Here is a 24803-nt window from a genome sequence, read left to right on the forward strand (position 1 = left end):
GTGAAGAAGTGGTTTAAATTAGAACATGTAGTCCGAGAATACTATTAATGTCAAACCTGTCAATATATAAAAAATAAAACTGGCATAGGGGAAGGGGGGAGAGATACATTTCCAAATTTTAAGTTATAAATGATGGTTTGTTACTGCCAAAGTCAACAGCACCTACTCTGAACAACTTATACAATTTGTTACACTACGTAAGTGCTATTTGACAATTTAAGTCATCACTTGCATTATGAAATCCAGACTGGAAGCTTGCTGGATTGTGAGTGTATACCATAATGCTGAAGCACTAATTTGCTTCAAACCACCTCCACTGTTTAAAATAATAGCTTTTTACAGCTAATTAAGAAAATACTGGAAGCGCTTGCTAACCTCCTACACATTTTAGCTAAGAACAATGTCCTACTTATTAACCTGCCTCTGCTTTCCTAACATGTGTAAGTATCTCTTTCCTAATGTTCTATTTCCAGACTGATTTTTTTTGTTAGTCATCTTTAACAGTTTAAGCAACTGAAAACACATTACCTTTCCTGCATGAGAACTGGAGATTAAATACCACTGTCAGGAGGCCCCCACATCATTGAACTAATGTCAGACTTTAGTACTGTATATATAATGGCTTAGAACCCAATTTTCAGAGATAAGCACTCTCAATCCCCACTGAAGTCAACAGGAAATGCACGCAGTCAGCACCTCTGAAAAAATATCTTGTCCTCAAAGATCCTGCCTTCACCCATATTAAATTTTTCATCCAGGGCAAACTGGTTATCAAAATTTTTTAAAAACAAAAAACTATCTTAAATCATTGCAGACTAAGTGAGCAACACAACAAGCTTGTTTTTTGTCTTTAAGATGTGGCATTTTTCAAAGCCTCTAATTTGTGTCATAAAAACGTCTTAGCAGCAGCAGAATTGACAATCCAGTACTGAATACCAAATCTGGTGGTGGTAATACAATAAATTCCCTTTTGCAGTTCAAACAGTAGAGCAAACCTTTCATATATTTGACAGCCGCCATTTCGCACAACACACCCAAGAACATTTTACCTCAAATTCTTTCACCTTTTCCATGGTTATCAAGCGCCTTGACGTGTGGCTGGAAAGCATCTGCTCACAGTTACTAATAAGTTTCAGGCAGGGGTGCCGGGGTATAATCTCTTCTGTGTATCTGGAAGAAATAAGCAGTCAGAAAGCTGTAAACCTATGAACTGTACCATGTGCATTTGAAACACAACAGTTATACAGATCTATTCAAACTGGCTTACACTATAAGCTTCCACACATTTTATAGCCATACTAAGTTTCCAGAAACAACGATTTCACTTGTTTTCAGAAATCATAAGCATATATCCCATCTTTTTGGGACACAAATAAAAGACATGGGTCAGATGAACTAGCTGTAAACAGGAAGAATATTTCCCAAAGGGCTCTCTACAAACAGGTAATTCAGCTCTTGAGGTCCCTTCCAGACATACATTTCTATATGTAGATGCCTGCATCATGTCAAGTATCATGGGAAAATGCCTCCAACCATCCAATCAGGAACTGTGCTTTTTAAAAGTATTTCACAAGCATCCAATGATAATCAACTGATTTGGGTGGCTGTGTATTTACTGTCACATCCCAATGGGAGACTATTATACTTGGACTTCAATCTATATTACAACACAACCTCTTTAATACCCATTGAAATCTTTTAGATTCAGAGACTGGTGTTATAAACAGACTGGAGCATATTGGATTTCCTTTGTCAGACAGGGAAAGACATTTTAAAGGAGAAAATCTGTTCTGATAGCCCTTTGACAGAGGACAAATAATACTTCCTGGCTGACAAAATATACCAAAATTAATTCAGTTAAAACTTCTGTACTGGTGGGTAAAGAGTAAGCTTCCACAATATTTTACGTAACTTCGATCTACACCAGCCATACGAAGAAGACTAATTTCCAAGAATCTACATCTCCGAAATTTAGCATTTTGAAAAATAAGAGGGGGAATGCAAAGCTGAATTAGGTTTTAAAGAGATTCACGGAGGGGGAGGGGAGAAGACATCTGACTCAATTAATAGCCTATAAATATATAATAAAGGAAAGCATGAACATGAGGCATCTTCACCCTGCTGCTGAGTTAGTCTTTAAAAAACTAACCCCCACACATCCCTTGAAGGGCAAGGAGTATTTGAGGCACGAGGGAGATGCTCCATATTTTATCCATGACAAGGAGACATTTCTGAACATGTATCGAAAAGTAAATAAATATTAGGGAAAACAAAAAAAAATGCAAAAGCAGTTCCTGCCACCTATGATGGTACCTTCCCAAGTTTGTTTTAAAAAAAAAAAACACTTTTTCTATGCATCTATACACTTTCTGTGTGACCGTGAGCGAGTCAGTTAGTCTCTGTGCCTCAGTTTCCTCAACTGTAAAATGAAGATAATAGCAAACCCCTACTTCACAGGGTTGTTGTAAGGATAACTACATTAAGAGACTGCTCAGATACTACAGTAATGTGGCCACTCAAGACAGAATATAAGTGTACGGTTTTGCATTGCTACCTGAAAAATTATGAACAATGTGACCAATGCTGCAAGTCTAGCTTCTTTCAACTGTATTAGAAAGCTTGCTACAACAGCCATAGACACTAACCTTCACAATAATGCTGGTACAGAGTTGGGGGCCATTAATACAGAACACTGTAGTATTTTTTAAATAAGGGGAGTTCCACCTCCTGCAGAAACAAATAAGTCAAACCAAAATAGAACTAGAGTTTCTTAGGTCTATACTAGGAATTTACATTAGTATAGCTATGTCTCTCAGAGTGTGAAAAATCCACACCCCCGAGAGACAGCTATACCAACCTAACTCTTGATGTAGACCTAGCTACTGCTTCTCAGGAAGGTAGATTACCTATGTCAACGGGAGAAGCCTTCCTGTCAGAGTACAATGAAGTGCTACAGCAGGGAGGCTGCAACTGCTGTGGTGTTTTACACAGACATACCAAGCAGCTACAAGATTTCCACAGGAAAATGGAACGTCAATGACAGAAGTTCCAGGCTCCTTAATTCTTGTACTAACGTGTGTCTCTTCAGCAAAGCTCAAAGCAGCAATAAACTTCTTGCCTCCTGCGCTGCATTTATTTTCCATTTTCTGCATTGGGCACTACTATGATGCCCAAGAACTCCTAAACTTGTTTAATTTTTATCTGCTACCTGAAGTAGCACCCTAATACACTGGGCTTCAGTCAATTAATGGATAAAAGGGGATGGTTTTGACCTATATAAAACCCTAAATCGCTCAGGACCTTTTTATGAGACTGCCTCTCTCTTCTTGCTACACTACCACAGTTGCAATCAGCAAATGTGCTTGACCAGAAGCCCCCTTGATTTATAAAAGGAGGGGGGGCTGGCAATAGAGTTATCCGTGAGAGGCTCTAAGCTCTGAAACAAGTTTCCTCCTGGTCCAAGCTAGCTCTGATCTGTTGAACTTCAAGGCACGCTGAAAGACACATTTATTTGTGCAGGCTGCTCCAGAGGATGGTGGGTTTGATGTATGTGGGGAAAGGGAGATGTGTCCTGCTGGCAGGTAAGTGGCTATTTAGTTTTATTTTTGTTCTTTTGATTTGTGGCAGAATGCTGAGTCTTCGATAGGAGCCCTTTATTATTGTATATATACAGAGAAATTTTAAATTAAAAATTACAGCCAAAGCAACACTCCACGCCTTCTGGAGGACAGACGGCATGAAAAATAACCAGACTCAGAACACTTGAGGATAGGGGAAAGGAAGCTGGCAGTAGTCTCTCCCTTAGTTCCTTAAACAATGAAAGTTTCTTCTTTCTCTTGCTTCAGGAGTGGAGAACAAGCCACTTTCTCTCTTCCCCTGTTGCTAGTCTGCTCATGGGAGGCACCTGCTGCAAGGCTGCGGTTTAAGCAAGCACAGACATAGGCCAGTGTAAGAGACAGCAGTAGCCACCAACAAGGTCACCCCTTTTGCGCTGCATGCAGCTCTCTGGTCAAAGCAGTGCAGGGTGCAGAGCACGCAAGCTAAGGAGTGGTTGAGGCAGACTAGGCCTGAACGCCAGAAGCAGATGGCACAAAGGCAAATGCCCAGTTGGTTGGTCCTAGCCTGGCTGGATAGCAACACAAGGAGTGACAAAAATTGTGACTTTGGAAAACATAACCCCTATGAGATAGGTTTTGAGCTTGTCAAAAACAGCATATGGGAGGTGTGATGCTCACAGACCAGCTCAAGCCAACGCCACAGGCAAATTCACTTGTGTATGAATTGTTAAAAGAAGTGTTGTCAAAGAAGTGTTAAAAGGTATTATAGTGTATTCAGGCCAACTCACTTGTGTGTTAGTATAGATCAAAATAGATGTTAATTGTATTGTTTTCAGGGATAGCTCAGTGGTTTGAGCATTGGCCTGCTAAACCCAGGGTTGTGAGTTCAATCCTTGAGGGGGCCACTTAGGGATCTAGGGCAAAATCAGTACTTGGTCCTGCTAGTGAAGGCAGGGGCCTGGACTCGATGACCTTTTAAGGTCTCTTCCAGTTCTAGGAGATGGGATATCTCCATTAATTTAATTTATATGCCCCCGTAATTAAATAACCCTAGCTCAAAGGTGTGTTAATGTATTCAGGTGTTAAAATTTCATGAAAACTAAATGGAATCTTGCATTTTTTAACTAATCTATTTCTATCATAATGTCATGGCAGGAATTTACATTATATATCTATATATCACTATAATTAAATTACTCATCAAACACAATTGGAGCCTTGGAAATGTAAATGAAGAAGAGTGCTAACTTCAAAGCGAGGGCCATTGTGGTCAACAATGGGAAGTCACAGACTCAGTCTGCATTTCCTACTCATTGTCAAAGGGTAAATACACTATTCAGATTGTTTTCTGGAGAAGAATCTATAAATATGGATTCAAGGAACAGTCCTGTGTTCCTGGACTGTTTGGATTCTAACAGGGTGGAATAACTGAACAAGACGACAGATCCCCAGAGTTATTCAGGGGACCGAGAGACATTTGTAAACTGGCAGTTTATTGCACCTCTGCTATCATTTCAGACTTACAAACTTTGACTCACTTGTTAATATATACGTTACCTACTTTAACCTCTCAATACCTCTCATTTCTTTTTCTTAGCTAATAAACCTATAGTTAGTTTACAACAGAATTGGCTGCCAGCTTTATCTTTGGTGTAAGACCTGAAGTACCAACTGATCAGGGGTAAGTGACTGGTCTCTTGGGAGAAACTTGATGTGGTGTGATTTTTGGTTTTAATAACCTTTTATCGTAAAGTTCAGTTTGTCTGGGTGGCAAGATGGACTGAAAGATAAGACTCTATTGTAAGACTGACATAGTGATCCAGAGTTCACATTTGTTACTGGATTGGTGAAATCTAATTATAGAACATACCACCAGTTTCGCCCTTGTTTTCTGACAGTCTGCCCTGAGATAGGCACTCACATTTGAGTGTCACTCCAGACAGCGTGAGAGGAGGAAAATATTGTTTTGATCCTTAGGAGATCTGATTACAGGAGGTAATAAGTCTCGTGCAACTTTTAGTTTGCAGAACGCAAATGTTAAATCAGAGACTCACTTATGCACATATACCTGACAGGACACACTACCATTGTTTGTACTGAAGTAGTGCGTAAAGGCTCCAGTCCTGGATCAGAACCCCATTGTGCCAGGCATGGTACAGATATATAACGGAGATGGGCCCTGCCCTGAAGAGTTTATAATTTAAATAAGACAACAGTCTTGAGGGTTTTGCTTTTTTAAGAGAGAGTTTAGTAGCCTAGGCAAATATTACTACATTTCACATAATGAGACTGGCAGGAAGAGGGATAGACACTCTTGGCTAACACTGGCCCAAAGATACAAAACTAACATTTCCATCATTAACAAATTAATCTAGCTACCATGATTTATGACCACAAGCACAGAAAAGGGTCACAGACCAACTCAAACTGCAGCTGGAAGAGCAAACTCTACTACTATTTTTCCCCCCACACTTCCTTTTAGTTACCCAGTTGCTGAGGTCTTTGCTACACATAATGTGATCTGAAACCCAGATAACAACTGAAAGTACCCACACTCTTTTAGCTATTCCTCGGGTGCAACAAGTATTATTACCAGATCTTCATTCAAAAGCTCTATTATAATCTTTATGTTCCCCATTTTAAATTTCTTGCCCAACCAAACTGCAGTTCTATTTCCCAAAACAGACATCAAACCAACCACCACCAGAGTTTCAGCCACAGTGTTACCAGGGTTGAGCACTTTATGATTGTGAACACACCAGTCCACAAAACCTGGATAATAGAAAGCTAAAGACAGATCCGAAACACCTCCTACAATAGATTGCAGCTTCAAACAACCATCCGAAAAAACAGGAAGGGGTAGGTGAGGAGGAAGATTTGGAAATTTCTTACTGAAAAAAAAAAAAAAAAACAGACGTGAGCTTTTATAAAATTAAGATGATACATCACAAGTCCTACCAAGTAAATGAGTTGGTTCTGTGCATCATTTCAGAGGCTCCAAATTCACTACCTCAAACTCCTCTCCCAATGCACCTACAGCATGAAATTTGGTAACGCCTCCCTTACAACAGGTAAAAATCAGGAAATGCATGACAGAAGAGGGCCAAAGAATTCTTAACTTACAAAGATAGGCACTCTGCCACCACTTCTTTTAGAAGTTTCTCTTCATAACTGTGTAAAAGCCCGACAGCAAAGGAATTAAAAGAATTCAGGCCTAACAGTGATTTCAATGTCAGATTGAAACAATAAACTACTTTGGAGTGTAATGTTATCTTTCAGAATGAGAGGTGTTACACTGGTCTACAATTTTTGAGAAGTCGTCTGCTTCAGAGATAAAATGTGCTATTTATTACGTATTTTGATGTGCTGAATTCAAATATGACAATTAAAACAACTGATTGGCTACTGTTTCTAAGATATTTAAGTTTTTACATTTTATGTCTATGTATATTGTGTAGATCGAGTTTTAATCATAAATTGTAAACCTAGGTCTTTTCATGTGTTTATGGTTGCTTTACATGATAATATTTCACCTGTCCTGTTTATGTAACACTTTAAAAATCAGCAAAAAGGTTATATAAGTAACATTTATTATGAAACAAAAGGCAAAAAACTATTATGTACATAGTTTAGTCCTATTCAGTGTCTACTTGACCCTTCTTGGCTTGTCTCTTGTATTCATTAAATGGAGCATCTCTTGTCACTGTCCAGCAATAGTCTGCAAGCACTGATGGGCTCCATTTGCCCTGATAGCGTTTCTCCATTGTTGCAATGTCCTGGTGAAATCGCTCGCCGTGCTCGTCGCTCACTGCTCCGCAGTTCGGTGGAAAAAAATCTAGAGGAGAGTGCAAAAAATGTATCTTTAGTGACATGTTGCAACCAAGGCTTTTGTATGCCTTGAGGAGGTTTTCCACCAACAACCTGTAGTTGTCTGCCTTGTTGTTTCCGAGAAAATTTATTGCCACTAACTGGAAGGCTTTCCATGCCATCTTTTCCTTGCCACGCAGTGCATGGTCAAATGCATCATCTCGAAGAAGTTCACAAATCTGAGGACCAACAAAGACACCTTCCTTTATCTTAGCTTCACTTAATCTTGGAAATTTTCCACAGAGGTACTTGAAAGCTGCTTGTGTTTTGTCAATGGCCTTGACAAAGTTCTTCATCAGACCCAGCTTGATGTGTAAGGGTGGTAACAAAATCTTCCTTGATTCAACAAATGGTGGATGCTGAACACTTTTCCTTCCAGGCTCCAATGACTGTCGGAGTGGCCAATCTTTCTTGATGTAGTGGGAATCTCTTGCACGATTATCCCATTCGCGGAGAAAACAGCAGTACTTTGTGTATCCAGTCTGCAGACCAAGCAAGAGAGCAACAGCCTTCAAATTGCCACAAAGCTGCCACTGATGTTGGTCATAGTTTATGCACCTCAAAAGTTGTTTCATGTTGTCATAGGTTTCCTTCATATGGACTGCATGACCAACTGGAATTGATGGCAAAACATTGCCATTAGGCAGTAAAACAGCTTTAAAGACTCGTCTTTGATGAATCAATGAACAGCCTCCACTAATCTGGATCGTGAACGATGTTGAGGGCTGCCATCACACCATCGATGTTGTTGCAGGCTACAAGATCACCTTCCATGAAGAAGAATAGGACAAGATCCTTTTGACGGTCACAGAACATGGAAACCCTAACATCACCTGCCAGGAGATTCCACTGCCGTAGTCTGGAGCCCAACAGCTCTGCCTTACTCTTGGGTAGTTCCAAATCCCTGACAAGGTCATTCAGTTCACTTTGTGTTATGAGGTGTGGTTCAGAGGAGGAGGATGGGAGAAAATGTGGGTCCTGTGACATAAATGGTTCAGGACCAGAAGTTTCATCCTCTTTCTCGTCTGACTCAAGTGAGAATGATTCTGGTGCATCAGGAACCGGCAGTCCTTCTCCGTGGGGTACTGGGCATCTAGCTGATGGAATGTTTGGATAATGCACAGTCCACATTTTCTTCTTTGACACACCTTTCCCAACTGGAGGCACCATGCAGAAGTAACAATTGCTGGTATGATCTGTTGGCTCTCTCCAAATCATTGGCACTGCAAAAGCCATAGATTTCCTTTGCCTGTTCAACCACTGGCGAAGATTTGTTGCACAAGTGTTGCAGCATATGTGTGGGGCCCACCTCTTGTCCTGATCTCCAATTTTGCAGCCAAAATAAAGGTGATAGACTTTCTTAACTACACTGCGCTTTTGTGATACAAAAGTCACTTCACCACAAACATAGCAGAAGTTATCTGCACTGTTCACACAAGTACGAAGCATCTCTGCTCACTTTGGCTAAACAGAAATGTTTCCCTTTGCAAAATCAAACACTGACAAATAAGAGAGCATGACACTGGATGATTTCTAGAGCTGATATAGGGCAATTTATTCAGCAGAGTGATGTAAGCTTCGTTATGATTGCATCATCCATGACTTCTAGGAATAACATGATGCAATTCATATCATGTATGATGCAATACCAGCTTCAGATTGCATCATTCATTGTTTTGCCTAAAAAGCAAGTACTGTCCAAACCCAGTCATAGATTTGTTCATAGATCCAGTCAAAGATGTATTTTAGTCATTTCTGGTTTAAATTGAGATCCCTTCCCTTTATAACTCACTTATCCTCCGCCATTCCCAAGTCAAGGGTCATATATACTGACTCAATAACATATCTTGAAAACTAGAGCCAATCAACAATTTTAAGCATCATTTTCGTTCTCAGTGACCCAGAATTAGTAAAGTTTGACTACATTTATTTCAGAAGCATTTTGGCTGTAGAGCAGTGTTATCACTCTGCTAAAACACCTTCCTGTCTTTTTAGCATTAATGCAGACAGTTCTTTCTACAGGTAATGATTACTCCATTAGGTAAATCCCAGAACATTGTCAAATGAAGTATAGTAGCAACTGCTTTAACAAAAATCCATTTTACCCAATTTTCTTTTTAATTTAAAAGAAGAGGACATATGGTAACCATCAGTTACAGATGAATAGGAAGGGAGACATTGTCAGTAAACACCTGACAGTTCAACAGATTAGTCACTAGCTTCTCTCTCTTTGGCCCACAAATTTGCTAGCAAGTTTTGTTAAAATAAGAACCTGCACAGAGGATTAGAACTGAAAACTCAATGTGTTAATATATTAATGTTTCACATTTCCATAGTGCATTTCATCTGAAATTTTCACACTGCACTACAAACAAAACATTCATAACAGTAGGTAGTCAGCACCATTTTACAAATGGCGAAACTGAGGAAGTGAGAGGTTGATTTGCTCAAGGCAAGTCAGTGGCACAGGTACAACAGAACACAGAATTCATAACTCCTAGCCACCTGCTCTAACCTAAGTTCCCTGTAAGCTGTGCGGCCATGAAGCAACCTATTTAGTACCGTGCAGGTGCTCAGAGAACCCACCCAGCGACCTGCTGTGGACAGGGAAGGGGTGCCCCTCCCCCAACCCCCACCTAGCCTGGCTCCTAACCTGCCACCAGAGAGGCACCCCTCCCCCAACCCCAACTCAGCCTGTGGCCCAGACCAAGCCACAGCCAGATCGGGCCCAGCTGCACCTGGGGCGACGCGGCCCAACCTTGGAGCAGCCTGGACCCAGCCAGGCCCTGGCGTGGTGCAGCCCAGCCCAACCCCAGAGCGACGTGGCCCTCCCCCAACCCGGACCTGCTGGGGCCAGGGGAGAGGTGCCTAACCTGTAGCCCCAGCCCCAGAGCTGCCGCGGTGGGGAGAGGCTCCTTTCCCGCCCCAGTCCAGGTGCCACTGCACTCCAAACCACTTATCCCTGGCCCCACCCCAGAGCCCACACCCCCCAGCCAGAGCCCTCACTCCCTGCACCCCAAGCCTCTGTCCCAGCCCTGAACCCCCTCCCACACTCCGAACCCCTCAGCCCCACCCGCACCACATGAATTTTGTTATGTGCACCAATATGAAGGTGGGAAAAATTAAAGGTAACACTGGCTTTAACCAGTAAGAAACACAACTTCCATTGTTTGGGGCAGCACTGCTGTTGCACAACTTCAGAAAAAGTGGGGAAAACGTAATGCTGTGACAAACAGAATAGACTTGACAATTCTAAGCAAACAGCATACTAGCACAAGCCATACATTTTAGCAATCTAGGAATTCACAAGCACACACAATGCCATCAGAGATAAGCAGCCATAGACATTCTGAATAATGAATTAAAAGCTTCCATTGGTTAAGGCACCTTTTTGTCTGCAAGAACCATTTAATAAGTATACACAAAATATTTATTCCATCATTCAAAAAGTGACATGCAAGCTATATGATACAGATCCACTAAGCTCACCTTTGAAGTACATTTTTGTAGTTATTCCACCATCACAAAGCAACTAGAGAGAGGTCTGATGTTAGATTATTTGTCTTTTCAAGTGTTAAAATGATATCTCATTGGTAATAATCACTTGATGCCCAGAATTAGTGTTGAGGTGTCACAACTTGACAAGCCACAGGGTTTTACCACTGTGGTGTAACCTTGGACAACTGTTAGTGGTTTCCAGTCCCACCACATGTGAAGAAAGACAGATACAAGATGTATTGGTGCTGACCTAAGATGTGTAAACATGCTGTATACTACCCCCTTTATATACCCGTGAGGAACACCTCCTATAGGCTGACATGTTAGATTACATATTTGACACCTGTGAGCAACAGACAGGATCCAATGTATTCATGGCTGCAAAACACACCCTTTGCCACAGATTGGCATTTAAAAAATTTAAGCTCTCATATTAAAAACAACACACACACACACACCCCACTTTTCCACTCCTAATTGCAAAGAAAACTTTAAAAAATGTGAGCTAATGTATAACAATACAATATTGTTCCTTGAGTTTGCAGACAGCCTGAAACAATACCTCTGAGAGACATATGATCCATTTCAGTCAACCTAGGGATGACAGTTTAAATGTCTATATTTCCAATTAGCCATGTCATTGCTCATCATTTTATCACAAACATCCAACTAATGTGCTTAGCCCACAATCCCAAACTGCTTCCCATATCCTTCTGGGTTTCAAAACGCCTCAAATATCACCTACCCAGCTGCCAAACACTTCCAGCTTCCACCTCCCTCCCAAACTAAATTTCCATGACACAATTCTATATTGCCCTCACAAAAAACTGAAAACAGAGTGTGGAAGGGCATAAAATGAATTCCACTTAACATGGCCTATTATACTGGCAGCATTTTTGTTCATGTTGAATTCAATAAAAGACTCCATTTTTAAAATTTAAATAAGCTCTGCAAAATTTCCAGTCTGCTGCAACGGAATGTCACAGAAGTCAAAGGTTCTTCCACAAAATTTAGTTTCAGCTTGCTGTGGAGCATATAAGGCCTTGGCATTCAGAACGCAATTTCTGTTATCTTATTGACATAACAAGAGGTTTCCCTGACATGCTGTAACTCCAGAGGCTCAGGTATAACTCTGTCTAAGACACTGGACCGAGACTTAGGAGACTCACGTTCAATTCCCAGCTCTACTACATACTTCCAGTATTACCCTGGGTAAGTCAACATCTGTCCCTCAGTTCTCATCTGAAAGTGAAGAAAATACTTCCTTCTTTCCCCACGTATGGTCTGTCCCATGGCCTGTAACAGAGTCCTTATTTCTCCTTGCATCTAGTCACATCTGTGGCTCAGTTTCCCCCTCTTTAGCAGCTGTCCATCTGCCTGGGAAAGACTGGGAGTTTAACCCTCGGTCAATACTTCCCCTTCCAAGAATCACCCAAGGCCAAACCAAACTAATTGCTCTAGCTTGTCCCAGACTTAATAGTCCTTCTGCCCTGTTAGTGCAGGCTTGCTCTCCTGCGGGTACACAGTGCCTTCCTGCTGCACAGGCTTCAGCTATCACCCATGTTGATGCATGACTGCCCTTCCATACCCAGGTAAGTCATATACCCTCCCCCAGGGCCAAATGATTCCTTGCCCTATTGACAGGGTTCTCTGCTCTTCTCCACCTTCTCCAGGCTTTGAGAAACAACAGTCCTTTTCCTCTCATGGTAGGTGTGTCAGCTCACCCTCTCCTGGTAGTGCAGTGGAGGGACAAGGGAAGCTGGTCTTCACCTGGGTCTCTCTCAGGCCTCATTAGCCAAGCCCCTCTGGCAGACTCCACCCCAGCTCACTCTCTTCACGGGGAACCACCTGACCCCTGGCAAGCTTGCCCAGTCCACCACAGTCATAACCCATACCTACGCAGCTGAACAGCTAGCATTTTCAGTTACCTGCAAGTCTGTCTCTGAGCTACAGACAGCTTCTTATATAGCCTGGCAGTCATGATTCCTCTTGGTCACCTGACCTCTGAACTCACCTGGAGAATTTAATTGTCCAGAATTTCTCTCTTTAAAAGGGTCAAGCCCCAATAAAAAGGCAAACTAATATTGCATGCTCTTAAAAGGGTGTGCATTTAGCTTCTGATGTTTACCTGGATTCCAGTATTCTGGTTTTCCAGTCACATACCATTATTTTATCAATAGCATGCATTTTTGCAAAAAAATAAAAGTTTTGATTTCTAAGTGGCAGCACATGGTTCTCTCTCCTTTCAAAAATTGTTCCAAACTCTGTTCTCCTTCACTCACCCAGTTTTGATATTTGAAAATTGTAGGAATCCCTCTTAAACCCCAGTAGGAAGTTCTAGAGACATCCCGCCCTGGAAGAAATTATGGCTAGGTTATAATATAATTTTTATCTACTACAGACTAGATATCAAGGCATTTAGAAGAGTACGTACTCAGGTTTGTAAACTGGTAGCCAGTACACCAATCTTCCTCCCATCACCAGGTACTCTGCCGCAGAGTTTAACAAGTCAAAAAAGATATCACTCAGATGATAGTTCGAGGAAATGGAGATGTGATTTTCTGTGCTAAATATTGAAAAAAATACTGAACAGGTAATAGCCACAATTTTATTTTATTTTATTTTTTGAACAACAGGCTAAGATTTGCAAAGCCAGTTAAGGGTATTAGATGACCAAGTCCCACTAAAATTAATGAGAAATCTGCATCCAAACTCTTTCACAGTGGCTTTTTAAATATTAGGGATGGAATTTGCAAAGAAAACTACTCAACTAAAATCACTTTTGAAATACAACTATTTTGTACAGTGTCTTTCATAAGCATTATTGTAAGAATCAAAGGAGGATGAGACATTTTGAGATGAAATCTGAAAATAGCAGAAAATCAAGGCCAAGCAGTAGAACAGGCTGTCATCCCAACAATGGAGAGATTGTCTGCCAGGACAGAGAATGCCTGTTGCAGGTGAGCACAAAGGGGGGGACGAGGGGGGGGGGGCAAGGCAAGTGAAACTAAAATACATGGGTAGGGCCCTACCAAATTCATGGCCATGAAAAACACATGAAATCTGGTCTTGTGTGTGCTTTTACTCTATACTATACAGATTTCACAGAGGAGATCAGTGTTTCTCAAATTGGGGATCCTGACCTAAAAGGGAGTTCCGGGGGGAGGGATCGCAAGGTTATTTTAGAGGGGTCGCGGTATTGCCACCCTTACTTCTGTGCTGCCTTCAGAGCTGGGAAGTCGGAGAGCAGCAGCTGTTAGCCAGGCACCCAGCTGTGAAGGCAGCACCCCTGCCAGCAGCAGCGCAGAAGTAAGGGTGGAAATATCAAACCACATCACCCTTACTTCTGCACGGCTGCCTTCAGCACTGTGCTGCTGGCTAGCAGCGATTTCTGACTGTGGGCCCAGCTCTGCAGGCAGCAGCACAGAAGTAAGGGTGGCATGCTATGGTATTGCCACCCTTACTTCTGCGCTGCTCCTGGCAGCAGCTCTGCCTTCAGAGCTGGTCTCCCGGCCAACAGCCGCCGCTCTCCAGCTGCCGAGCTCTGAAGGCAGCATCGCCACCAGCAGCAGCACGCAACCCCCCTACAATAACCTTGCACCCCCCCTCTCCACAACCTCCTTTTTGGGTCAGGACCCCTATAATTACAACACCGTGAAAATTCAGATTTAAATAGCTGAAATCATGAAATTTACGATTTTAAAAATCCTATGACCATGAAATTGACCAAAATGGATCATGAATTTGGTAGGGCCCTAGACATGGCGGTTTAAAACAAAGGTAAGCAATTTTGGACTGGATGCTGGAACTTTCAGGAGATTAAATAGAGCTGTTCAAGGACAGGGATGATGACGTGAAGCTATTTTGTAAATGTAAGAGGGGGAGTTTGGGACTTAGAAGCTAGAAAACTTGCATGGCCAAGGAGGAGGAGGATTTTAGGAAGATGGGCAATGACAGTCACTTTTGCAAGCTATGTAGTGACGGTGGTACTTTTTAAAATTGTTTGGTTAAAGGACAGCAATGAAGTAAGTTTCTAAAACTGTGGCTGGCCTTCCTTTAACACATTGATATGTACAATGAATAAAAGGCTTACCTACCCTCTTTCCGTTGCTTTAAGTATTTCTTTTTGTGAACCAGTTCTTCTAGTAGCTTCTCGTATTCCATATGGAGCTATACAGAGTAAGTACACAATGTCGAGCTCAGGAGTTCACCCTTTACACAAATAACGTCATGAAATTCTACAATAGTGTACATGTGGTAGCAGTTGCAAAAAGTTTATAAGATTACCTTCTTCAAGATGTATCCATTAAAAGTTTATCTTGATCCTAAGGCTCACTTTTTTAAAGCTATTTCAAAAAGGTCTCTTATCAGTAAGACACTAAACAGTCAAGTGTAATAGCACACTAACCACTTAAAAACTATTTAACATGGTGCTGAAGTGGTTTTCTTTTTTTTTTTTTAAATGATTTTGTTGGCTAAAATATTTTCTTTACATTTCTAACACGTGACGTTGTTAATCCCCTTCCCTTGCTTCGTCTTGTAATGGGGTTTAATGACCCTTTTAAGGTTAGAGGGGGCCAGAAGACCCTATACCACGAAGTTGAATCGGAAAAGGCCCAGGAAATGGCCTGGCTCTCCAGAGAGGCCAGGGGCTGATGTGGGACTGACAGAGCTCCCTCGTTGGGGTTCAGAGGTAACTGGAGGGGGGGGGGGGGGGGAGACTCGGAACCAGATGCCCTGGAATGAGAATGAAATTGAAAACCTCAGAAAGGTTTGGGCCAATAAATTGAACCCCAGGAAGTGGAGTGTTACTTGCAGGCAATAGCACTTAAAGTATGTCATTGAAGGAACTGAGGGCAAGATGCCTGCAGGACCCCACTGTGCCTCGAAGGGGTATGCCCTGGGAAGGGACCCTGCCACACTGATGCTGCAGGGCAGCATTGGGAAAGGGAGCTTCAGAAAGAGATTGTTATTGTATTGTGGTAGTGTCTAGGAGCCCCAGTCATAGACCAGGAGCCCAGTGTGCTAGGCACTGAACAAACAGAACAAAAAGGTGGTCTCTGCTACTCTACCATCTAAGTATAAGACAATGTATGTAGCCGAGGTTCTTCTTTTTATCCCTGGTTGGATGCCCAAGTAGACCCTAAAAGTCCAATTGCATTTTTCAGAAAGATATGGGTTATCCCTTGTGCCCTGGCCAACAGCCTTCTCTCCCCATCTCAGGGAAACAGGTCGTAAATGTCCAAGGTTATGTCTGAGCTCTTGCTATAGCTGTTAAGCTCACCTGTGTAGCTGTTTCATACCACTATCTATTGCTTTGTAAAATACTTGGAATACTTTACGATCAGGAGCCCTGTAGTGCAGAGTGGGGCAGGGCTCCCTTCTCTTTCAGCCCATTGGGAGCAGCTCTCTGGAGGAGGGTAGTATATACACTAGCTTCTCCCTCAAGACAAGGGGAAACACTGACAAGAGAAGAAAGCCAGGGCCAGAGCTCCAACCAGAAAGGTCTGGGACTGGCAGATTTGGTTAGCGCAGACTTGGGTAGAGCAAAGCTTTGTGTGTGGCAGAAGAACCAGGACTAAATATGAATTTGTGTGTCGGCATTATGAAGTTTATTTTGGGGACTCTCTGATGATTGTTTGTTTGAACTATTTTGTTATTAAGGACTGAGGATTGTTTGAACCTTTTCTATTATTAAACCAGCCCCAGGTGGGGATGCTGTTAGCCAGAAAAGAGAGAATTGTGGGGGGAGGAGGGGCTTAAGGGACACACAAGAGGGAGGCTAACAGGGGCAGGGTGCCTGCAAAGCGACACCTGGCCACAAGGGGTGCTCAGTAAGCAGCCACCCCACTACAAAAGTCTGAAGAACAAATCCCTGTTAATGCACCTAGAAAAATCTATAACAGATATTTCAAAATGGTTGTAATTGTCTACATTTCAAAATAGTTTTCCTAAAAATAATACACAAGTCTTTATTTTTACACATCTCTGCAAAGCTTTAAGAATGCTGTACAAACATTAATTCATCTTCAACACTTTTGTAAGCTTTCCTAATGCTCTTATCACCATGGCATCATCTCCATTTTACAGATGTGGAAACTGAAGCACAGATTAAGGGCTTGATTCTAACACCCTTACTCGCAATGTGTGTTACCTTGTTTGGCCAGCGGTCCCAATGAAATCAATGGGACTTCTCCTGGAGCAAAGTAACATTCCCCAGGAACAAGGGCAACAGAATAGAGTCTTCACTGATTTGCTCATGGGAACGCAGCAAGGCAGGGCAGAGCCATAGTAGAGGTCAGGAGTTCCTGGCTCCCCATCCCACATTTAGTCTAGCAGACTGCACTGCCTTTTAGGTCTCCTGCTCATGAGAGATAGCGTCTAATAAAGAGACTCAAAAGAGCAGAGAACCTTTCAGATCTTTACCATTGCTGGTAGTCAAGTGTGCAGAAGATGCACTAGAGTTTGTTTGAAATCATTTCAATGAGCACTTCAGGGCCTTAACCGAAGGCATGATTAAAGTCGGTCAGACCCTTTCCATGGACTTCAATAGTGTTTGAATCCAGGCCCAAGAGCAATGCAGTACAACTTAAAAATTGAACAGAAACCTCTCCTAATGTAGAAAGAAGTATGACTCAGTAAAGGTATAGGAGACAATAAGATTGGTTCCTATTCAGAAATATACTACTCTTTCAGTGGAAATAAGTTAACGAAACAAAAAAACAAAATGTTATAGTTACAATGCTTTAATACACTGGTCCATATTTCATTAGGTATTTAACATACTCAGATTAAATGTAGAAGTGGTCAAAATGCAGCCCCAATTTCTACAATGCTGCCTGTGATGTTCATCATTTCTAATGTGGAAATCACAGATTCCAGCACACTCTATTAGCAGATTTGTGGTCTCCAGCAGGCCACGCTTATGTCAAGATGGTAGATGCAAACTTTTCCAGTTTACACAAATTAAGAGCCAAGTTCCAATCTTTTGGATACCACAGTTAGGCTGTTATGAATCATATATATTTAGGACATTAATCAACTTACGATCTGTAATAATTGCATCAAAAAGCATTTCCTTCCTCCATATAGGTTTTGATGCATCAGAAACGAGTGCATCAAGATAGTACTTCTCTAAACCATACTGCCGAAGGTTAGCTCTGATATTCTCATCTGGTCCTCTCCACTTCTGGTTCTTCCTGCTAGCCTTGCCTATAAGAAAATAAAAAAGGCATAGTCTAAGGCAGAGGTTTTCAACCTGTGGTCCGCAGACTATGTCTAAGATTTCCACAGGGGTCCGCAAATGAAAAACCACTGATTTAAGGCAAATTAGATGTGGCAAAAGTGTTCTGATTTTTCATTATTTATTTTAAGAGAATAATAATATTACCTAGCTCTTATATAATGCTTTTCAACAGTAGATCTCACAACACTTCATAGGATTCATATTTAAGTAGTTGCCTTAAATAAAAACAATTTAAGATCTCGTCACCAGACATGTTCTACTTATTGTGGAAACTGGCTGTCGGGATTCTTTGAAGTATCAGAAGTTATTCTAGTCAAGCCTTCTATTTCAGTTACATTGTTCCATAATGCAAATGAGAGGAAGAATAGTTCAATTAAACTCCCCTACTTCACAGAGATATTGTGAGGAAAGTTTACAAGGAACTCATGTTATGCTAACATATATCACATAAAACCCTATTCATACATCAAATTTAATCTACACAAGAATCTTTCAGAGTAGCAAAAATATTGTTAGAACTTCAGGTTTTGAAAACTACTAAGAAAATAACTACTGTACGACAAAACAGGATGGTGCCACTAGTACTAGCAGTGGTCTATTTTTTTTTTTTTAATCCCTATGGTAGACTAACAGTGGCTAACCTTTTATCCTAATTTAACTCAGAAAACTAAAGGGATTCAATAAAGCCAACAGTCATTTCTCACCATGAAAGTACTTCTCTGGAATTTAACAGGAAGAGAGAACACATCTGTATCTAACTTTAATATGAAGATAATTTTCTCTCATCTTGAATATTTGCAGGTTAAGAAATACATAAGGCATAAGGCATAATATCTCAATGGGAACATATAGTTGTAATATTGAATTCCACTACTTTGAACTGCACTATCAATATAACTAGACAACTCTAAAAAAAGTTCAAAAAAGTTAAACAGTTTTTAGTAACAAAAACTGCCAATACAAACTGGTATTAAAGCCAAAATACTTAAAATTGAGCATTAGTGAGTTCCAACCCACTGCAAAGAAAACACCGATCTCAAAGCCCAACTCCTCCTCATTCAGTCACGTTTAAGAAGTTTGGATAGAACCTCACTATGCTTGTCCCCTTGACTCACTGGCTCTGGGACATCACTGTTAGCCAAACCAATCTACCTGCTAATCTTACCACTAAACTGAACCATGCCAGGCATTGCCACTCCAGATACCATCACTCAATATTGTTGGATTGGCAGTTAAACTAGTTACATGTATTAGAAAACTTAAAAAAAAAATCCCATCTTTATATCTTACTGATCCTTAATATTCAGAGTACTGCCTAGCTAGACTATATCCATAAATGAGTTGATATATCACAGATGTTTCACAAAACAAACCCTGTGAAGAGGAATACTCCTTTCATACCTGGATCTACTAATACCTGCTATAAAAGATACTTAAATACTGAAGAGTTAGAATTAACTTGTTCAGAAAGAAAATATATAACATACCTAATCCATGGACAGTATTATAATCTATATCAGTACCACACACGTATGCTCCAAACCGTGCGGAGGATATAAGAAGACCACCTGCAAAGAAAAGATAAAAGTGTATCGCCTGCTGTCATGGATATTGCTACCTGAGTCTGAGAAATTTGAAAACACATGGACCACTCTGATTGTAACCCAGATGGCAGTTGCCCCTTTCTATTAGAAATAATATTATTGTGAGGTCCCCTGCATGCCAACACTATTTTCCCTTTTATTCTCCTCACTGAACCTTCGTTTAACTTTGGAGGCTGATCGTACGGTCTGCTCACAAGGGTGCCCATTTCTGCAAAGCAGGCATCCACTCCCATGTACTAAAGGGCATTGCCTTAAAACGTGATGGAATGAAAACCCTGAGATGTGGGCCACCTTCACAAGACGACACTGCAGTAGCCAAGATAATGACTTACATAATAGAATAGAGGGTATGGTTATAAAACTTGCAGATGACATCAAGATGGGAGGGGTTGCAAGCATTTTGGAGGACAGGATTAGAAATCCAAATGACTGACAAATTGGAGAATTGGTCTGAAATCAACAAGATTAAATGCAATAGACAAGTGCAAAGTACTTCACATAGGAAGGAAAGAATCAAATGCACAATTACAAAATGGGGACTAACTGGCTTCGTGGTGGTACTACTGAAAAGGATCTGGGAGTTAATTCACAAACTGAATAGGAGTCAACAATGTGACTCAGCTGTGAAAAAGGCCAAAATTATTCTGTGGTTTATTAACAGGAGTGTCATGGAAGACACAGGAGGTACTTGTCCCGCTCTGCTTGACACCGGTGAGGCCTCAGCTGGAGTACTGAGTCCAATTCTGAGCACCACACTTTAAGAAAGATGTGGACAAATTTGTGAGAGTCCAGAGAAGAGCAACAAAAATGATAAAAGGTTTACAAAACCTGACTTATTAGGAAACATAAAAAACAGTGGGCATGTTTAGTCTTGCAAAAAGAAGACTGATGGGGGATTTGATAACAGTCTTCCAATATGTTAAGAACTGTTATAAAGAGAACTGTGATCAATTGTTCCTGATGTCTACTGAAGGTAGGACAAGAAATAATGAGCATAATCTGCAGAAAGGGAGATTTAAGTTAGATATTAGGAAAAAATGTAAGTAAAGCCTTGGAACAGGCTTCCAAGAGAGGTTGTGGAATCCCCCCTTCCCTCCACTGGGGGTTTTAAAAAACAGGTTGGATAAATATCCATCGGGGATGGTCTACATTTGCTTGGTCCTGCCACAGTGCTGGAGGCTGGACTTGATGGCTTCTCAAAGTCCCTTCCAGTGCTACATTTCTATCCTGCTGGGTTATAGAATCAAACATCTCGGAAGAGCTGGTTTGTTCAGCACTTACACTCCCCTCCGGTTACCATAATACACTTAAATGGATATCAGTTTAAAAATCACTTCCTTCTGATAGTTTTTTTAAACTTTCTATTGTTACAACTTATCCCTAAGGTTATTTAAAGTAAAATATTAGAGTGGGGAAAATATTGTTCTCAGTTTTTCCTAGTTTACTTTGTCCATTTCACAGCAGTTTGTGTAAATTCAGTGTCCGTGTTTGTGGGAATGCTTCACACAGCAACAGGGGAGAGAAATTAAAATATTAGGAAAATGTAATTGTAAAAAGCACAACAATTGACTGTGTCAGATGCAGTACCTGAAATAATTCTAACTCATTTTTATAATTAGATTTTAAATTGACAATGTCCCTTTAAAGTTATCCAAGTATGGCCAGAATGAGCCAGTTATTGTGATGGATAGGACTGTGTACAGTTACCATTTGTCTTGGGTATATATATGTATGATTTACCCTTGAAATCATGCTACATCTGAACAGTATATAAAAGGGATTCAAGTGTTTCCTCTCTGCCCTGAACAGCTTCCAAAATAAGGAGAAGGATGGCAGTAGTGTACTTCCAAAGAGAAACTGCATTGTTGGGTTAAATTATTACTAAGGAGATGTCCATGACAGTAAGCCTAACATAATAGTACAAGGCCTTACACTGTGACTATAGGCCAGACTCTGAACCTGCGACCCACAGTGCTGAGTGGTTATGCATACAGATCTTCCCATTTTAGTGAGTGGGACAGTTCCATAAGAGTCAACAGCTAACCAATGTGAGTAAGGGGTTCACAATCTGACCCTTTGTGCTTATAATACAGATTTTTATTTTAGCCGTAATCTGAAGAGGAGTTTCACACAGCTACATTAATCAAATGCTACCCATCACCATCTGTGTATTCTTAACACTCATTAAATATGCATGCTAAATATGCCATTTCAGAGCATTTAAAAAAAAACCTCTTACGCTTATAAATTAATGAATTCAAATTAAGTAAAAATGAGGAGAAAAAAAATTGTCCTCCACTTTTCTTTGTTAATTGGATCCGGGAAAAACAAGGTTACTCACCCTAAAGGAGTCACCCATTTCCCTTCTCGACTGTAACCCCCCAGAACAGATGGGCAGTGCCTCCAGAAAGTCAAGACAAATTTAGCTAGCCCTGTCCCCAAGTATGATATACCACCCAGTCCTCTAAAGAGAGTAAGAAAGAGTACTTGGCTCATCTAATAATTTTTTTCTTGATTGCAAAAAAGGAAGAGTTAGGAAACATGAACTGACCACTCAATAAGTCTCTTGTTTTACCTCCCACCTATATCAAATAGTCACGCTTTAAAACTGAATCATAGAGAATACAAAATTGATGATAAAGAACATATAACATGGTCATTCATTCTCTGGACCCTTCCTGCCAACTAAACATTCCCTTCCCCTCCCATCTACATTAGCACAGATACCTTTAGATCATTTCTTGTTCCCCTAATTCCTTCTGGATACCTGATCAAAGTTCACCTAGATTTCACTAAGTCACATCCACTGCCCTCCTTCATCTATATCCTTTGAAGAAATTGATGAAATTATCTTGACATAATCTACTTAAATGGCACATCCTGAAACATACGCTTTTCCATTTCAAATTCAAACAAGGTGCAGGAAAAGGTACTTGAATGCCTCACAAGTGATCCAATAAATGGAATGAAAGCTCCCCCTGCTGACTTGTCAGAAAAGGGAAAAAAAAACCTCAGTCAGAAAGAAGTGGACAATTTTGTCACCACGTTTCCCTAGGACACAAGGAAGAGCTCATTATTTCCACCCTTGAAGAATGTGTTCCCACAATTGCCATGCTAATGTGTACAGTCGGGGGTGCTCTCTGCTCTTCAATACTACCCTAACAACTCCCCTACAAAAATGTTTTAAGAATGTTGCCCCTTGTGAGTTCCTACAGCGACTTAGGAGTCTAACTTCAAATTTCACATCATTTTGGAACTTAAGTTCTATTGACAGTCATAGTGACTTTGGCTCCTAAGCAGTTACATAACTTCTGAAAATGGGACTTAGGCACTTTTTAAAATGTTACTCGAGGTAAATAAAGAATTGAGAAGGTACTTTGTTCTACATTTTCAGCAAATCTACCCAGTCCTTCTGAAGTTATAACCACTTCCCCTACAGGACTTTGGGAAATAACCAAGCAGTTGATTTTATAATTATTCTTATTTGTACTGTGGCAGCACCCAGTCACGAACCAAGACCGGGAGCCTCAGGACTTCACTGTGCTAGGGACTGTACAAACAAACAAAAAGACAGCCCCTCCCCTGAAGAACTTACTTTTCACACATATATAAAGCAAGCAATACCCAATTTTTTTTCAGCAGTAGAAAAAGAAATACCTGTTCCAACAAATGGATCAAACACGACATCATTTGCTTTTACTCTCCCATGGTTTGCCATGATGAAAGACAAGCAGGCATCCATGCTTGTGTTCCCAATAAAATGCCTCCTTTTTACACTGTATGACTCAATAAGCTCCCTTTGCCCATCTGCAATCTGTAGAAACATTTAGAAAAAATCAATGTGATGGCCCTGGATATAATACATAAGTAGACTAATAAACAGCCTTAATAATACTACATCACAAACAGAATATCAGGCATTCTTCATTGAATAGTATGCCACCTGAATTGAATCCACTGAAAATATAGAAATGAGACTTCTCTATAAAAGAATTGGCCTATTAGTAAAATTCCCAGATTTTAGGCTATACATCAATTACAGGGATGTTGCAATTACCAACTGTTATAGTGTCAGCTGCCTTTGGGGCATCCTCTTGTGGCCTGAGTTTGCTCCGCAGGCCCGCACTTTCAACCTTCCTCCTTTCTCTTCAGGGCTCCCCAAGGAAACTCAAACCAGATCAGTCCTGCAGGTCCTTCTGGCTTTCCCTCCCCTACCCCCCAAACAACAAACCAAAAATAAAAATACAAAAACATCAAGCAATTACCTTGCTGGCCTTAGTCTCTGCCCTGAGGTATCTCCAAAAGCCACTGCCAGGCTTGCTTTCTCTGGCAGTCCCTGAAATTCTCTCAGCCTACCCCCTTCCATTTCCTATTACTTTTTACAGGGGAATCAGCTGATCCCTGTTCAGATGTGCCTCCTTAGTAAGTAGGGTTGCCAACTTTCTACTCGCACAAAACCGAACACCCTTGCCAAGGCCCCACCCATGCCCCGCCCCTCCTCTGAGGCCCCACCCCCACTCACTCCATCACTCCCCTCCTCCCCCCCACCGTTGCTCACTCTCACTTACTCATTTTCACTGTGCTGGCTCAGGGGGTTGGGATGAGAGAGGGGGTGAGGGCTCCAGCTGGGTGGTGTGGCCAGAGATGAGGGGTTTGAGTTGCAGGAAAAGGCTCTGGGCTGGGGGATGGAGCCGATGGGTTTGGAGTATGGGAGGGGGCAGCGGATTGGGGTGTGGAAGGAGGTATGGGCTCTGGGCTGGATGTGCAGGTTCTGGGGTGGGGCCAGAAATGAGGGGTTCAGGGTGCGGGCTGGGGGTGGGATGCAAAGGATGGAGGGGTGAGGGCGCCAGCTGAGGGTGCGGGCTCTGATGTGAGGATGCGGATGAGAGATTTGGGGTGCAGGATCGGGGGCTGAGGGGTTTGGAGTGTGGGAGGGGGCTCTGGGCTGGGATTGAGGGGTTTGGACGGCAGGAGGGGTATCAGGGCTGGGGCAGGGGCGCTGGTGGGGGGGAGGGCTCGAGTACAGGCTCC

General features: G+C 41.5%; 1 protein-coding gene across 3 annotated transcripts in view; it reads right to left on the minus strand.

Annotated features, from left to right (window-relative positions):
* TRMT11 (tRNA methyltransferase 11 homolog) overlaps positions 1–24803 on the minus strand; it is a 50985-nt gene that overhangs the window by 9496 nt on the left and 16686 nt on the right. For 2 of the 3 annotated variants that reach the window (XM_034765728.1, XM_034765726.1), the window contains exons 7-12: positions 23430–23586; positions 19656–19736; positions 17970–18134; positions 15020–15092; positions 13357–13488; positions 1050–1170 (exon numbers count right to left, since the gene is read on the minus strand). In XM_034765728.1, coding sequence (XP_034621619.1) covers positions 1050–1170; positions 13357–13488; positions 15020–15092; positions 17970–18134; positions 19656–19736; positions 23430–23586 — 729 coding nt within the window. The remainder of the gene's footprint in view (positions 1–1049; positions 1171–13356; positions 13489–15019; positions 15093–17969; positions 18135–19655; positions 19737–23429; positions 23587–24803) is intronic. The other variant, XM_034765727.1, reaches the window with a different exon arrangement.

The sequence above is a fragment of the Trachemys scripta genome, chromosome 3 (assembly GCF_013100865.1).
Source record: "Trachemys scripta elegans isolate TJP31775 chromosome 3, CAS_Tse_1.0, whole genome shotgun sequence".
NCBI classification, from domain to species: domain Eukaryota; kingdom Metazoa; phylum Chordata; order Testudines; family Emydidae; genus Trachemys; species Trachemys scripta.